Source organism: Erigeron canadensis, chromosome 8 (genome assembly GCF_010389155.1).
Source record: "Erigeron canadensis isolate Cc75 chromosome 8, C_canadensis_v1, whole genome shotgun sequence".
Lineage (NCBI taxonomy): Eukaryota > Viridiplantae > Streptophyta > Magnoliopsida > Asterales > Asteraceae > Erigeron > Erigeron canadensis.
In genome coordinates this window covers 21,767,014-21,782,984 of record NC_057768.1, presented here as the reverse complement: position 1 = coordinate 21,782,984, position 15,971 = coordinate 21,767,014, and the positions used below count along the sequence as shown (strand labels likewise).

General features: G+C 35.0%; 4 protein-coding genes across 5 annotated transcripts; 2 read left to right on the top strand and 2 right to left on the bottom strand.

Moving 5' to 3' along the window:
• Window positions 1-307: 307 nt before the first annotated feature.
• LOC122610423 lies at window positions 308-1,681 on the bottom strand. The gene is made up of 2 exons (XM_043783415.1): window positions 914-1,681; window positions 308-805 (listed from the first exon to the last, which is right to left on the bottom strand). Exons 1-2 carry the CDS (start codon window positions 1,679-1,681, stop codon window positions 308-310), a joined length of 1,266 nt encoding a protein of 421 aa, XP_043639350.1.
• A 3,273-nt stretch (window positions 1,682-4,954) lies between these two features.
• Window positions 4,955-7,459, top strand: LOC122579648 (pentatricopeptide repeat-containing protein At5g13270, chloroplastic). The gene has a single exon (XM_043751857.1). It carries the CDS (start codon window positions 5,035-5,037, stop codon window positions 7,288-7,290), a length of 2,256 nt encoding a protein of 751 aa, XP_043607792.1. The 5' UTR covers window positions 4,955-5,034; the 3' UTR covers window positions 7,291-7,459.
• Window positions 7,460-8,346: 887 nt separating this feature from the next.
• LOC122580256 lies at window positions 8,347-11,449 on the top strand. Of its 2 annotated transcripts, none has more exons than XR_006320763.1 (4): window positions 8,347-8,448; window positions 8,544-8,690; window positions 8,765-8,899; window positions 10,950-11,449. XR_006320763.1 is itself a non-coding variant. In XM_043752536.1 (4 exons), exons 1-3 carry the CDS (start codon window positions 8,357-8,359, stop codon window positions 8,871-8,873), a joined length of 366 nt encoding a protein of 121 aa, XP_043608471.1. In that variant the 5' UTR covers window positions 8,347-8,356; the 3' UTR covers window positions 8,874-8,899; window positions 10,950-11,449. The 2 variants fall into 2 exon arrangements, 1 of the variants encoding a protein (XP_043608471.1); XM_043752536.1 differs by having other exon boundaries at window positions 8,747-8,899.
• Window positions 11,450-12,243: 794 nt separating this feature from the next.
• Window positions 12,244-15,221, bottom strand: LOC122579121 (D-amino-acid transaminase, chloroplastic-like). The gene is made up of 5 exons (XM_043751228.1): window positions 14,863-15,221; window positions 14,464-14,507; window positions 14,105-14,283; window positions 13,058-13,731; window positions 12,244-12,500 (listed from the first exon to the last, which is right to left on the bottom strand). The coding sequence occupies exons 1-5, from the start codon at window positions 15,014-15,016 to the stop codon at window positions 12,409-12,411; spliced, it is 1,143 nt and encodes a 380-aa protein (XP_043607163.1). The 5' UTR covers window positions 15,017-15,221; the 3' UTR covers window positions 12,244-12,408.
• Window positions 15,222-15,971: the final 750 nt, after the last annotated feature.

Below are 15,971 nucleotides of genomic sequence, written 5' to 3'. Positions count from 1 at the left end.
TCTTTATAAGGAACGGCGTCTAACCCACGTCTAACACTATTAATCAGTTTCTCTCTCCTCTAGACACACCCCTACTTATAACCCTCATTTCTAACCCACTTCTAACACTATTCATCCATTATTATATTATTTCATTTTCATTTTTCACAAAACTAAACAAATCCATTTTATTAAAATTAAAACACATTTTATTATTAAAAAGCACATTACAATATTTCAAAAAAAAAACATAAAACAAATTACATTTATTTTAAAACTTAAAAATTAAACTAAAAAACATAAATTGCGTAAAATAAAGTACTACGAATTAACGTTGACGGCCGCGTTCCGGGAGATTCCAAACATGTTCAATCAGAGCATTGCGGAGTTCATGATGAGTCTGTCTATCGCATAACTCCCCGTACATACGAAGTTGTGTTGAACACCTTTCATTCCATGTGCGAATTGGGAGGACAGTATTAGTTATTAACTCTTCTTCAAACGCTGTGATTGCGCGCCCGTTATCTTCAACGATCATGTTGTGTAGAATCACACAACATAACATGATACGTTTTATCTTGTTTACACTGTAGGCCCGGGCTTGTTGCTCAACAATCTGGAAACAACCTTGAAGAACCCCGAACGCTCGCTCGACATCCTTCCTTGCAGCTTCTTGGTATCTCTTGAACTTGGTGGTTTTCGGCTCCATCGGGCACTTGAAAGACTTGACAAGGGTGGCCCATTCAGGATATATACCATCAGCTAAGTAATATCCCTTTCCAAAGTGGCGGCCATTCACCGTAAACTCTACTTTAGGAGCCCTGTCCTGAAGTAAATCGTCGAACAAATCTGACTCGTTGAGGACGTTGATGTCGTTGTTCGAACCAGCAGGGCCAAAGTAAGCATGCCAGATTCACAAATCATATGAAGCAACCGCTTCAAGCATGATTGTGGGATGACCCTTGTCGCCTCGAGTGTACTGCCCTTGCCATGCCACCGGACAGTTCCTCCACCCCCAATGCATACAATCTATGCTACCAAGCATACCCGGAAAACCATGAACCTGCTCATGTTTAGCAGTTATCCATTGGATATCTACTTCTGTTGGCCTTCTCAAGTACTCTTCTTGATACAAGTGTATGACACACTTGCAAAAAGCATCTAAACACTGGTACGCAGTATCTTGCGCCATTTGCAAGTACTCGTCCAAAGCATCAGCCTTATAGCTATACGCTAACTGGCGTATTGCTGAGGTACATTTCTGGAAAATGTTAAAATCAGGATGACCAGAAGCATCTGTCGGTGCTTTGTGGAAAAATTGAAAATGTTTCGGTAGCGGTTGAACGCTGTTAAAGGAGTGTATATCTCGCGCTATGCGGAGAAACATTTCCTTTCGCATTCTAAACCTTCTACGGAACATGTCGGGTGGGTAGGTGCAGTTAAGCGCAAAGTAATGATTGTATAAAAGTTTTGCAGCACCAAGGTGATCTCGATTGATCACCCTTCTAGTCAACTTGGGTGCTGAAGAACTTGAAGCTGCTTGGCCCTCGTTTTCTTCTTCGTCAAAGATAACGTTAAGACAAGCAGTTATTGCCTCAGGATTGAAAACTGCATTCATCTGTGAAACAGCTCGATTGATTGATTCGTATTCGGTTGCTTCGTAATCAGAGCTAAAAGAGGAGGAAGCTGATGAATCAGACATTTTTTTGTGAATGAAATGCTTTGAAAATGAGTAAATTATGTATGTTTGATAGTGTGATGTAAAATGGTTGTATGATAGAGGTATATATAGGAGAAGGAAAAAATTTTATAAAAAAACAAAAATCATCAAAAGTAGCCGTTAGTTTTAAAAAAATTTGAAAAAAAATGTTTTTTTTTATTCGGCAAAAGATCCGTTGGTCGGACCCCACACGCACCACCAGACGTGCGTTTGATTTCGGACGCAAGCTCCCCGACGCCAGCTTAGACGCAGTCGTGCTACTAGCGTCTGACTCGTTGGCTGCGTCAGACGCTCGAGAGACGCACAAAACGAGTGCTATAAGGACCGGCCTTATACCCACATGATACAGTGGAATCTTTAAAAAAATTGTTGTTAAATATCATTGGCGGATCCACAAGGTAATTAGGAGGGGGAAAGGCCCCTATCTTTTAAAATTCCTGGATTCGCCACTGTTAAATATGGCATACCTTATTGTTGTGTGGATACACGAATAAACCCATAGGTGGTATATATCTATATTTCATAATGAAGCAAACCCATTTCCCCCATTAAGTAGCGAGTCAACGATAGAGAAAGTGAAGGAGCGTATGTTTTGTGAGTAGGTTAAATTTTAATTTAAGAGTAATGTGAGTATTTTAGAGGGTGCGTTATAAAAATAGTAATATAAGTAAGGGTATTTTAGACTTATCAAGTTATTAATTAAGTAAAGTGAAACAAATGAGTTTGCTTTATAATAGAAAACTAGCTAATTAACCCGGGTTTAACCTGAGCTTATTAATAAAAGTTTTTTAATATTAAGTTACGTCAATGTCTAAGAACTGTGAGATAGTTCAACCATATTCATGATCTAGAATTAGTATACTTTATATTTCGAATATATACAATTAGCTTATTAACCTGGATAATATGCGGATAATTTAAGAAACTAAACTTTAAAAGAATTTGCGACGACAGTAAGCTATTTTTATAAAATGATGATGTTATAACAATTGTCTTTTACAATATTTAATATACTCGTGCTGATTTATAATATTAAGACGAAAACAAATGATGATACTATTATTGAAAATTGACATATAGTCGTTTAAAAAAAACAAATTAGATAATTACATTTTAATTTACATTGTACTTAGGCATAAAAAGAAATAAATCATAAAAAAAAACTAGAAATTGATTTAAACTTTAAATAGGATGATGTCATAAATCAAGAAAATAAAAAAAACAATTGATATAAATAAGTGTAATAATGACAAGTAAGTATTATTTAAAAAATAATGATGTCATAAGAATATTGTTTTATTTATATAAGAGATAAGAGATATATATAATATAAACATAGATATAGAAATATAGATATTAAATATGTATAATTTAAACATTACTAATTTGCACTTAATTATTTTTTAGAGAAAATGTCACAAATGGTCCCTATGGTTTGTCACTTTAGCGTTTTGCCCCCTGTGCCTTTTTTTTCATTGCTACTGGTCCCTGACTTTTTCGTTTTCATTGCCAGAAGCCCCTGACATTAACTTCTGTTAAAAATGGCCGTTAAAACCCTTCACATGCTAGCCACGCGAGGGTATAATCGTCCTTTTAGTAACCACATGGACTATATGTGATAAAAACTTTTTTTATTATATATATATATATATATATAATTTGTATAGAATGATCCATATTCCTTCAAAAAATTATTTATTTCTATCCGTTTCTTAACTTAAATTCTATGATTTTATCCCATATTCTCTGTTTCTATCAATTCATCTATCAATCTGTTTTACACATATAATAAATATATATATATATATATATATTTGTGTACTTCTGTATCTTTGATCTATACAGGAGGTTATATTTTCTCTTTTCTTCTTTCCCTCCTTTCTGTTTTCCTTATTTTTCTGTTCGCCGGAAAACCCGAGTTCGTCGTGAAAAACTTCTCCCTTTTTGGCGATGAATTAACGTTAGAGATGGATCATTTGAATTGCTTATCTTAGATCCATTAGCAAATCCATTCGGCATGTATACCGAGATGTAGGATCCGATGCAGACCCAGTTGTAGACCCGGTTTAGTGGGTCCAATTAGTAGATCCGATGGCTTTTTGAACCCCGCGCCATGGAGGAATGGATTGATTGCTCTAGATCCATTTGCTAGACTCGCCGTTTGCTGACACGAATGTAAACCCACTCGCTATTCTCACCCAGTGGTAGACCTGGTTGTAGGCTCCATAGTAGCCTTTGTGTATTTTGAATATATGTTTCTGTTCCAAGGTTTTGTACACTGGTTAAAGCACATATGTTTAATACACCGGATTTTTATACCGAATTAGTGGTGTCTATATGTGATCTTGGTGTGTATGTTTATGTGTTTGTTATGTTTATGGCATATATGTGTATATATATGATATAATGATAGGTATATTATACTGTACCTATAAAATTGAAATGGAAAGAGAGATATGGAAAAAGAAAAACAGGGGGCAATTATACCCTCACTTGGCCAGGTTGTAGTGATTATGGTGGTGGTTGGAATAAGGAAGAAAGAGGAGGAAGAAGAAAGGTGTTTCTTTTATGTTAATGGACAATTATACCCTCACTAACGGTCTTAAATTAACAGAAGTTAGTACTAGGGGCTTCTGGCAACGAAAACGAAAAATTCAGGGACCAGTAGCAACGAAAAAAAGTACAGGGGGCAAAACACTAAAGTGATAAACCACAAAGACCATTTGTGACATTTTCTTTATTTTTTAATTCAAATCTTTATATATAACAAAGAAGGATTGTTTTTTAGATGTAATTTTAGAAATATTAATATGTGTTAAAAGCACATAATTTTTAAAAATATTTTTATTTCATTTATGATGTCATATTTAAAAAAGTATTTTTCTCTCATTTTTGTATAGCATTAGGCTTTCAACCGCACATAATGCATAATGCTTATTTAAATTTTTAATCTTTTATTTGAAACAAAGAATTTTTTTAATTATTTTATATAATATTATGAAATGCCTTTTTATTAACGTAATAGGTATTTTTATTTTATGTATCATTGTGTTAGACAATTCACTATTTGCATATCAAGTTATAAAATAACAAAAATTACATATATTCGTTTACATTTGTTTTTACAAATTTAATTAAAAGATCGAATTGAACCCGAGTTAATTAGCTAATAGTCATTTTATTTGTAAATTTTTTAAGACTTTACACTGATCCACACTGGACTGCACCCCATTTGTATCTGCAACTCTGCAAGAAAGAAGCTGCTATCTTCAACTTCTTCCATAAATGAACAAAGCAGTTACTTTACTTTTTTGACATTCACAGACCAAACAAACATGGCTTCAATTCCTCCCCCACCCTCTGACAATATTACTACTCAATCTTCATTATTTAAAACTGCAAATTTCACCAAATTTTCTCTAACATCAAATAACCCAAAAACATCTCTGCCTCTTCAACAACAACAACAAAAAGATGGCCTTATAGAAAACCTTCACTTGGTTTCGCTTTCGAAACAAGGCAAAATCCAACAAGCACAGAATTTCATTATACAAATGAACAAATCCGGTGTCCCCATAACACTTGATTCCTATGACTGTCTGCTCAAAACATGTACTGATTTAAGGTTTTTGTCAGCTGGGCATTTCATTTTTGATCATTTCAGACAGAGTTCTCTTAGTTCGGTGTCTGTCCAGAACCGTGCGTTACAAATGTACTGCGAATGCTCGAGTTTTCTTGATGCATACAACCTGTTTGATGAAATGACTCAAAGAAATTTGGCGTCGTGGGGTATACTTATATCTGGGTACTCGAAAGCAGGTCTTGTAGAAGAAGCTGTGAAGTTGTTTTCATCTATGGATACTGTTAAACCGGATATTTCAATCTATTTAGACATTTTGCGGTCTTTAGCAGACTCGTCGAGTTTACACCTTGGTAAACAGATGCATTCACTTGTAATCAAGAATGGATATACTAATATTGCGAAAATTGATACGACTATATTAAATATGTACGCAAAGTGTGGGTGTTTTGAGGATGCACGATTAATTTTTGATAAAATGGCTGAGAAGAACACTGTAGCGTGGACTTGTTTGATGGTCGGTTACGTGCAAATACAAAAGGGGAAACAAGTTCTAGACTTGTTTCTTGAAATGATAAAAGAAGGCGTTCCACTGGACGAATATGTGTTTTCCATCGTCTTAAAGGCTTGTGCTTTGTTAGAGAATTTGGCAATCGGTCTGCAAATTCATGGATACGTGTTGAAGCTCGGGATGGCTAATGAAGTTTCAGTTGGAACTCCTCTTGTTGACTTTTATGTGAAAAGTGGAGCTTTAGAATCGGCTACTCGAGCCTTCAAAAACATATCTGAACCAAATGATTTTTCTTGGAGTGCTTTACTCACTGGCTATTCCCAAGCAGGCGAGTTTGATGAATGCCTCAAAATATTTAAGTCTTTGAAAAGTATCAATGCAAAGCTTAATTCATTCATTTACACTACCATTTTCCAAGCATGCTCAGCAGTTGCAGATATTAGTTTTGGTGCCCAAACTCATGGTGATGCTATAAAAAGAGGTCTTGTTTCGTATTTATACGGGGAGAGTGCCATGATTACTATGTATGCAAAATGTGGCAGATTAGATTATGCTCGTCAAGTATTTGATTCTATTCAGAAACCTGATAGCGTGACATGGACTGCTATAATCGCGGGTTATGCTTACCATGGCAACGCTTCTGAAGCTCTACGCCTTTTCAAAAGTATGCTTTCTTATAATGTGATGCCAACTTCTATAACGTTCATTGCAGTTTTTACTGCTTATAACTATTGTGGGTTGGTCGAAGAAGCTAAAGCTTGTCTTGACTCCATGAGTAGTTTTTATGCCGTGGAACCAAGTATTCATCACTATAACTGCATGATTGACATATATGCGCGTGCTGGGCTATTAAATGAAGCGTTTGAAACGATAAAAAACATGCCATTTGAACCCAATACCATGAGCTGGAAGTGTTTATTAGGGGGTTGCTCGATTCATAAAAATCTTGACATGGGAAAAATAGCAGCTGAAAACGTTCTACTACTTGATCCACATGACACATCGGCTTATGTTCTCATGTTTAACTTATATGCTTCGTGTGGACAATGGGAAGAAGCAAGTTTAGTTAGAAAATCAATGGCCCTTCTGAAGTTAAGAAAAGATGTGAGTTGCAGTTGGATAAGTGTCAAGGGTAAAGTGCATCGGTTTGTAGTCGGGGATAGACATCATCCACAGGTGCATGAAATTTACTCAAAGTTAAAGGAGTTTGACTACTTAAAGAATGATACTAAGGAAGTGACGTTAAGTGAGGATGACGTTTTGTTGGAACGTAAAGAACAACTTCTTGACCATAGTGAGCGACTTGCCATTGCGTATGGTCTTATTTCAAAGGGTAAAGGATCTCCTATAACGATCTTCAAAAATCTGCGTGCTTGCAAAGATTGCCATGAATTTGCAAAACATGTATCAATGGTTACTGGACGTGAAATTGTTATTAGAGATGCTAACAGGTTTCATCACTTCAAATCAGGTACATGTTCTTGTGGCGATTATTGGTAAGGTGAACTACTAGTCATTCATAGCTCAAATACAAGTACAGAAAAAAAGGAAATAAAGTGATTATAGGTTATGTTTTTGCTAATTTACTGTTGATAGTGAATTTGATACCGAAATCATAGATTGATGTACCTTTTGTATTAATAATACATTCTCCTGTTGTCAAAGAAAAGTTACAGTATTGTGTTCTAATTCAAATACCATATACTAATATCATTAGTAATTAGTAATTCTTACTAGATGTCAAGTATTCTTTTTTGCTTTTATACCATTTTTTGTTATTTATGGTAGCATCATCGGACCATAAGCTTATGTCCATAGGTCTCAACGTTACAACTTACAATGGATGGTTTCACACACTTCTTAAGAAACGCAACATACAAATCAAGGAATGATTTTATTATCCACTTCTTTTCATATCCTCCAAAACTAGCTTTCTAAGAGACTCTGTCACCACACCTGCTTTGCCTGTCAAGTGTCAACCAAATCAAAAGAAAAAGGGAAATTAAGTGGCAACTTCCCTGTGCATATGAAATGTCCAACTTCATAGCAATCATGCCAGAGTAAAAACAATGTGATCATTTTAATTAGATCCCACACACAAAACCAACTGGTATCGCCTACCTTTTCTTGAGATTGTGGGATTAGTTTCAACAAACAAGACCTTTTGTATAGCTTTTGTGTTCATACGAAATGAGAAGATCGGCAATTTCAAGTGGGCGTTACACTGTCTTAGACAAACACTAGATGGCTATATGATGCAACGTACATATCAAATAAGAACAAATTTTAAGTACATATCAAAGAAGATTCCTTTTTCCTGCCTGTTTCCTCTCAAGTATCAACCCCCCATGCAAGGACAAGGTTAAATAGATAACCGTGTTGACAAATGACAAGTAGCACATATATATAGCCCCACAACTATATATAAGTAAAGAAGCTATAATTTCCTTCCTGTTTCCTCTGATCAAACCGTCCAAATACGTAAGAGTTGACCTGTTTTTGATCTCTATTATAAAGCAGTATCGTCATCATGCCATTCTTAAAAACCATCCAATCGCTATACAAAATGAACATGACCACTCAAATGGAGAATTCAAGCATTATTCTTACTACAGCAGGACGTCCTCCCGCCCCCCATGATCTAACCCAGCTTCCTGAGTATGTAAACCAACCTCCATATTCAACTGATGAATTATATCGAACTTATAGGTTTAATCGTGGTTGTTTTGTTACATGTTTACTAAATTTTGAAGGTCACTAGCTCTCATCAGTAGTAGTCCTGAGACCGACGTCTTACTCCTTATTTCAAGTGATATTCCCACTACCCAACCAGCAGCACTTGCACAGCTTGTCGTTCCCATCGCTGAAAATGAGCATGACCACTCAATTAGTACCATCGAGTAAGTATGATCAAATACTTCATATAAAAATGGGTCAAGTGTTTTGCTTTTTCAAGGTTTAAATCTCCTGATAGGCAAAATGAGCAGTCTGTGATGATGACACCCTTAAGCATCCAACATTCAGCACATGATTCGAGTATTTTGCCCGAAAGAGGTGAAATCATTGCATCAGCTTCCACTTGAAATGGAGAGCAGAGCAAAGATCTAGAGTAAGTTCTCTTTACTAGCATCGAAACCCAACTAAAACTGAAGTCATCATGCGTAGCGTCGAAAACCTTCAAGCATTAAGGAAAAGAATCGTGTTATAACCGGTTATTTTGTTTTGAATCCAAATACAACACAATATTTCAGTCTAATACAAATTACCTAATCATAAATGTTATGTGATTTGGCTAATATATCTTACAACCTCCACCTTGTTAGCTAATTCACTAATTTCAACAACTTTTTTTTGTTGTTGAAGGGATACCCCAATTAGCTTTTAGATACAACATCAGAAACGTTTAACAAGTAGCCTGCATGACACAATACCATATTATTTACTTCATATATACGACACCCGTGTATATGTGGAACAATCTATGGGAAGGGATTTCATTTGTCAAGTTGGGTAAATGTTGATCCTTGATTTAAAATTAACCAAAACATGACATTTTAAAATCAAAGGTTAAGATTGCTCTAACTTGACCAATCAAGTTATTTATAACTTGATGGAACCCCTTCCCGCAATCTATAATAGCAAAACACATACCAAAAAAAAAAACAAAACTACATACTAGGGATACAAACACAGCCGGCTTAACTATATATATAGGTTAGGCATGGGCCTAAGGCCCCCAAAATACTAAAGCCTCCATTTTTATATTTTGGTTTAATCTTTTAGACTTTAGACTTTTGTGTTAAATGCTATTACTATACAAGGGTAACAAAAATGTCTAAAAAGAAATGGACAAATAAACTTTATGACCTCAAGAATAATTTTTAGGAAAAAAAAAAAACATCACACAAATAAAGTTACAACCTTCAACGGAAATAAAAAAGGAAAAAAAAAAAGAGAAAACTAGCTATTAAGAAATCGAAAAATTTGACAACTGATTTTTATTCTGATTTCCAACAACGAGTTAGTGATTAAATATTGATTATATGAAAGACTTTCTCCTAACAAATGGTGCATAATTTTGCTTCCTTTTTGTGTTTACTTTAAGTTGTATGTTAATCAACTAGGCCCCCAAAATTAATGTCGTTTAAGGCCCCCAAAAAGTTTAAGCCGCCACTGGATATAAATAAACGAGATGACCATCTAGTCTAATATTTAGTAATTAATGACTCAATTGAGTCAACATGAGATCGAGCACGCTCTCTAGAAGAGAGCTGTTGAGCACACTCCGGCCTCTCTCTAGATCTGAGATCGAGATCTCTTCTTTTCTTTCGGCTTTGCTCCGACTAACCGTCGAGACTATTTTTTCAAGGGTAATACCCTGGGCCGGAGGCCCCTTCCACTATGGTGAATCTGAAAGCAGCCTCTCTACCTTTGAGTAGGGGTAAGGTCTGTCTACATCATACCTCCCCCATACCCTGGCTTACGCCGAGATTGGGTACCGTTGCCATTGCCGTTGAGTCAACATGAACCAACTAAGAGTCAAAGGTGGAGATTTTTCTTATGTCCATTTTGACGTAAGTGGTATGAGTTGTTTCATCCCTTTTGGTAGTCTTCGCCGTCATAGTCTCGGAACGATTTTAGTTTGTGAAATTTGTTGTATCGCTAGAAATTGTTTCTCTTTGTACTTGTGATTTCACGTCTAGCAACTTGCTAGCTGTGTGTTTTTTTTAATATAATATCATTATGCTGTTAAAAAAAATGTACTCCCAAAACTTGCTAATCGACAAGTTTTGGCAAAGAAATTCGACCAATCAAAACACACCATGTATACACGATAAAATTTGCCAAAATGTTATAAAACATGCCAAAAACAAAGTTGTGGTGCCAACTCTTGCCAAAACTATCCAAACAAGAAATATCATATATTAAGTACAATAGTACATAATTGATAAATCTGTGAATTCCATATTACAGTACAGTATAAATTCTTTTGTAGATGCAAGTGAATTTCTATTTTATATCTAGTTTAGCCACACTTTCATTCATACGCGAAATTGTGAATTAAGTTCACGTTTTAGTGAATAAAAGACTTTTATTATATATGCATTTTTTACTTTGTAATTTATATTATACACAATTACACATACATATTTTGTCAGAGTTCACGAGAATTCAAGAGTGTTGCAACATTTGTATGCTGGGACCTTTTGCTTCCTGTATGTATCATTGCTGGGATTTATACAAGTGAAGTTTGAACACACACACTCCTCTCCTTTTGTACATCATGGTGCCTTTATCCTCATGTCACTTGTTGCATTGCCGAGTGCAATAATGACTTCAGGGTTTATATTTTATGAAACTGATCCAATGAAAAATACGAACAGGAAAATCCTAGCCGCGTTTTGTTTATTTTCGACCATGGTTGCACCGCTCTCCCTTATCCTGGTGTTGTACCTTTCTTACAAGCTTAACTGGATTGGATATTTAATCATACTTGCATTTTTTGGCGTCTTCATTGCATATGCCTTTAATGCATTTGCAAGTTCACTTATGAAGAAAACATGTATCCACTATAAAGCTTATGATCAGATGGTCTAGAGGGATTTAATCAAATTTGTTGTATTTGTTGATTTAATCAAATTTATTGTATTTCTTTCAATTTTTTTGTATTTATGAACATAAATTTTGAATATGGTCTTCATTACTAGTGCAGTTAATTTTGTGTTTTGGTTTCGCCCCACATTGAAAAGCATGCAAGACTTTTGTTGAGTGAAGATGACATTTTGTTGGAGTGTAAAAAACAACTTCTTGACCATAGTGAGCGACTTGCCATTGCGTATGGTCTTATCTTAAAGGGTAAAGGATCTCCTATAACAATCTTTAAGAATCTGCGTGCTTGCAAAGAAACATGTATCAATATGGTCACTGAACGTGAAGTTGTTATTAGAGATGCTAACAGATTTCATCAGTTCAAATCAAGGACATGTTCTTGTGGCAATTATTGGTAAGACGAACCGTTGGTCATTCATAGTTCAAATACTAGAAATACAGAAAAAAGGAGATAAAGTAATTATGGGCTGAGTTTTTGCTTATTGACTGTTGATGGTGAATCAGATACAGTAAACATAAATTGATATTGATAACACACTTTCTTTCCTGTTGTCTAGAAAAGTGACAGTATTGTTCTAATTCAAATACCATATATCAATATCTTTAGTAAATGTTACTAAATGCCAAGTATTCTTTTTGCTTTTGAACGTTCTTTTTTTCTTCTTTTATAATTCTGGTAGCATTTTCAGACCATAAGCTTATGCTCATAGGTCTTAACGTTACATAGTATGTTTGTGATAATGCCGCACACTTCTTAAGAAACGCAAACAAACAGATTGAGGGACGATTTTATTATCCACTTCTTTTCAAGACTTTTATGATATCTTTAACACCAACAAGAGATAAACAAACTAGCCGTTGTGACTCCCATTACCAATTAAAAGAAACTGGTGTATAGTTTTACATTTCTGCAACTAGAAGCACTTTCTGCACACATCTTAAACTTTTCTACAAATTAATTTACGACCAATCGACCATAGATTTTTTTGAACCATAGGATGACTAAACTTAAGGAACAACAGTGCGTACTGTTGATGGGCCACTTTTCATATCCTCCAAAATTAGCTTTCTAAGAGACTCTGTCACCACACCTGCTTTGCCTGCCAACAGAATCAAAAGAAAAAGATAAGTTTCAGTTTCCCTGTACTGTTGAAATGCCAAACTTCAGAATAATCTTGATGAATAAAAACAATCACCCAGAATACAATGTATAAAGCATACTTTTACATATGGTAGATTCATTTCATGACAATTGAGTTGCTTCAAGTGGAAAATGAATAAGTTCGGAAATGGATAACTTTATACAGGGCGAAACGGGTCAGGTTGACCCAAAATAAGTTTTGTACAATATTTGACCACATGAAGCATACATTTTATCATTCTAACCAGTGATATAGGTGACGTGCCAAAAGATACCTTTGATACGTCATCTATTTTCCCCATTTACAATGGTACAATCAAGCTTCAGACAGTCAAATAATGTTGCAATTACCTAATCGGACAAAAGCTGATAACTTCTAAAATGGACATTAACCCTTACACAACTTAAAACACCTAAAGAAAAATATGCAGCTTTTTGAGTGATTTAGGAGTCCTTTAGAAAATAAGCTAGAGTTCGAAGATTCAATTGTGTAAATATATTATGAAATTCATTTACCATTTCCTATGACCTGATCATCCCATTGCAAAACTGGTCGAACAAGAACTCCACTACCAATCAGCATCATTTCTTCTGCTCGTTTTCCTTCCTCCACAGTCACATCTCTAACTTTCACCCCTCTAACTTTTCCTTTTTTTACCAAATCACCCACAAGTTCCAAAACCCTCTTTGCTGTACACCCACTCAGTATTTTATCAAAACGTGGCATCAAAAGCTCACTATCTTGGGTAACAAAAGCCACATTCATGTTAGGCCCTTCTGCAATAAACCCTTGTTCATCCAGCCAAATGGCAGCATATGCACCATTTTCTTCTGCTTCCAGTTTTGAAAGAACATTTGGAAGATAGTTTACACTCTTCATGGTAGCAAACTGTGGTGGCTTTATTGGAATAGATGATGTAATTACTTTGATGCCCTTGTAACTAGCAGGTGTCTGATCTTGAATAACAATTGCATAAAGAGCTGATTGATGGCAGCCCGAAGGAGAGAGTTGGAAATCACCAGGACCTGAAGAAAGCCAGTATCTTAATGATCCGTTTTTGCAAGACGAAGCACTCACGGTTTGTACAAGTATTCTTTTTGTGGTCTCTTTATCAAAAGGAGGGTCTATTTTTGCCTTCATTGCTGAACCCAAGAAACGATCAAGGTGTTGCTCCAACTCATACAGGCATCTGGTGTATTTCATAGAATAATGGAGCAAAAGTTCAGTTATCCTTTAGTCTTGAGATAGATTGCTCAAATGTCTTTATTTTCCGACTTTTGAGAGAATGACGGAATGAGACACTTAAGGCACAGTGGGTAACAGGTCAAACTAGCTCAAATTTTTTTATTTTGTTGAAAAGTTTTTATTAATCCCATATATTTTCCCAAAATCATCATCGGAAAATCTTTACAATATCGTTCTAAACCACATAAATCATATTAATCAAAATGAAACACTTGTAGAAATATGCATATAATGTCAAGTTTTACATTTTCAAGAAGACTTATTTGGTGGTTTGATCATGCTTACAGATTGCTGATGCAAAAGGTAAAATTTCTTACCCGTCCACTATGGCGGCTGTATCAAAAACACCATGTCCTCTATGAACCATATGATCATCCATGGGAATCACCATGGCACCTTGATCAGTTATAATCCCACCAAAAACACTCGAGTACATAGCCATATATCGTTGTGTGCTCTGATAACTTTCTCGATTTTTCCTCAATCTTTCTATTGCCTTAAAATAGATCAGCTCATCAATATAGAAATTCTTATACAAAGGGTCAGTTCATTATCTGATCTCATTCTACCAATCTACCATTATATTCCAATAAACGTTTTTCAACAAGCAAACGCTTTTAATAACTTGAAACATATAAAAACACACGAAAACTTGATTTAGACATTAAGAGATTACCTCTGCAGCAGAAAGAAGTGGAACATTGTGTACAACAGTATGTTCTGCAAGCACCAAATAAAACGTTGGTAAGAAAAAATCGACGTTATATATGTTTTAAACAGAAATGATCATGGGTTTGAAGTATTCTTATCAGTTTTGTCACCTTTCAAATACAATCTCGTAAAAAAAAAAAGGATAAATGGGTGGGAACGTCTAGTCCGGTCTTGGTACCCAAAACACACACGGCATAGAACTGATTAACCAAACACTCCCTAATTAAATCTAAATCAAAATCATAAATCAGTTTCTAACTAAACTCTCATAAGTAATCCAATGGCTTTTTTGTCTCTAAATAAATCTAAATGCAACTAACATGTTACAATGATGATCAAGTAATGTTTTGAGGATCTTAATTACCAGTATTCAATGAGCATTTGAGCACAAAATGATGATTATGGGATGATCTTGGAGAGTGAAATTGGGGACTTCTTCCTCTTCTTGAATATGAATATCTCAAAGGATTGTTTGTTTTCAGTTGTGAATTATAAATGGGTTTCATCAGAGAAGCCATTGAGACTAATAAGAGGATTCTGATTATATGAATTTTGTTGAATCAGAAAAAAAAAAGGCAAGGTCTCCTCTTTGTTCTTACTCTTTGATTCTTTGTTAATTAATTAATGTTTAATGTTAATTTTCTCACATAATGACACGGCTGCCGGCGAGCGTCTATTTCCGTCTTAAAAAAAATTTAGTTGTGACTGTAGGTGGGAATATGAGATGCGACAATGTAGATTGGATCAAGCGAAAAACATTATTAATATATATACATGGTATCCGTATAACGTGACGGTGGTCTTGACAGTGACGTTATAGGGTTGAGCCAATTGTTGGTAGTATTGAGTGATGTAGATAATTAATGTAAAACTAATTAATGTAAAGAGTTAATGGATATATTTTAAAAGGGAAATGATTAATCTTCATAACAAAATAGCCTAAAAATCCTAAAACGGAACAACCTTGAACCTTATGTAACACTGACCGTTCCAATCATCAGATATATTAGTGGATAGTAACCATTATGTGTCGTTACTTTGTGGGCTGTTGCTGGATCATAGAAACCTCAACTTACGATGATGGTCTACCGTTTTAAAAGACTAACCCGAATCTCCTTTTATACAGATGGAACAACCTTGAACCTTATCCCGCCGCAACGCGCGGAGTAAAATTTTATTTATAAGTAATTCGAAAAAGAAGACAAGAAAAGTTTCAGTTTTTTATTTTTGAGTTTTTTTTCTAAAGGAATAGAAAGTGCAGGAAAAAAAAGTGTGGATTTTTTTTATTCAAAATTGTCCTGTCAAATATGCCTTTATTTGATACAGAACCGTTGTGAGAGGGAGAATCAGTATGGGAGAAGCGAGAATTGAAAACTTCAAGTAAGAAAGGAAAGATTTGTTTCTTGCATATATCTTTTTCCATAAAAAGTCATTAATGCTAGGGCATAATTGCTTTGATTGAATGAACGTAAC

Coding starts and splice junctions, on each gene's coding strand:
- LOC122610423 (XM_043783415.1), bottom strand. CDS start 1,681: ATGTCTGATTCATCAGCTTCCTCCTCTTTTAGCTCTGATTACGAAGCA. Junction 806..913: donor CCACAATCATGCTTGAAGCG/GTTGCTTCATAT, acceptor GATTTACTTCAG/GACAGGGCTCCTAAAGTAGA.
- LOC122579648 (XM_043751857.1), top strand. CDS start 5,035: ATGGCTTCAATTCCTCCCCCACCCTCTGACAATATTACTACTCAATCT.
- LOC122580256 (XM_043752536.1), top strand. CDS start 8,357: ATGAACATGACCACTCAAATGGAGAATTCAAGCATTATTCTTACTACA. Junction 8,449..8,543: donor GATCTAACCCAGCTTCCTGA/GTATGTAAACCA, acceptor TAAATTTTGAAG/GTCACTAGCTCTCATCAGTA. Junction 8,691..8,746: donor CACTCAATTAGTACCATCGA/GTAAGTATGATC, acceptor TGCTTTTTCAAG/GTTTAAATCTCCTGATAGGC.
- LOC122579121 (XM_043751228.1), bottom strand. CDS start 15,016: ATGGCTTCTCTGATGAAACCCATTTATAATTCACAACTGAAAACAAAC. Junction 14,284..14,463: donor CACTTCTTTCTGCTGCAGAG/GTAATCTCTTAA, acceptor ATCTATTTTAAG/GCAATAGAAAGATTGAGGAA. Junction 13,732..14,104: donor ACAGCCGCCATAGTGGACGG/GTAAGAAATTTT, acceptor GAAATACACCAG/ATGCCTGTATGAGTTGGAGC.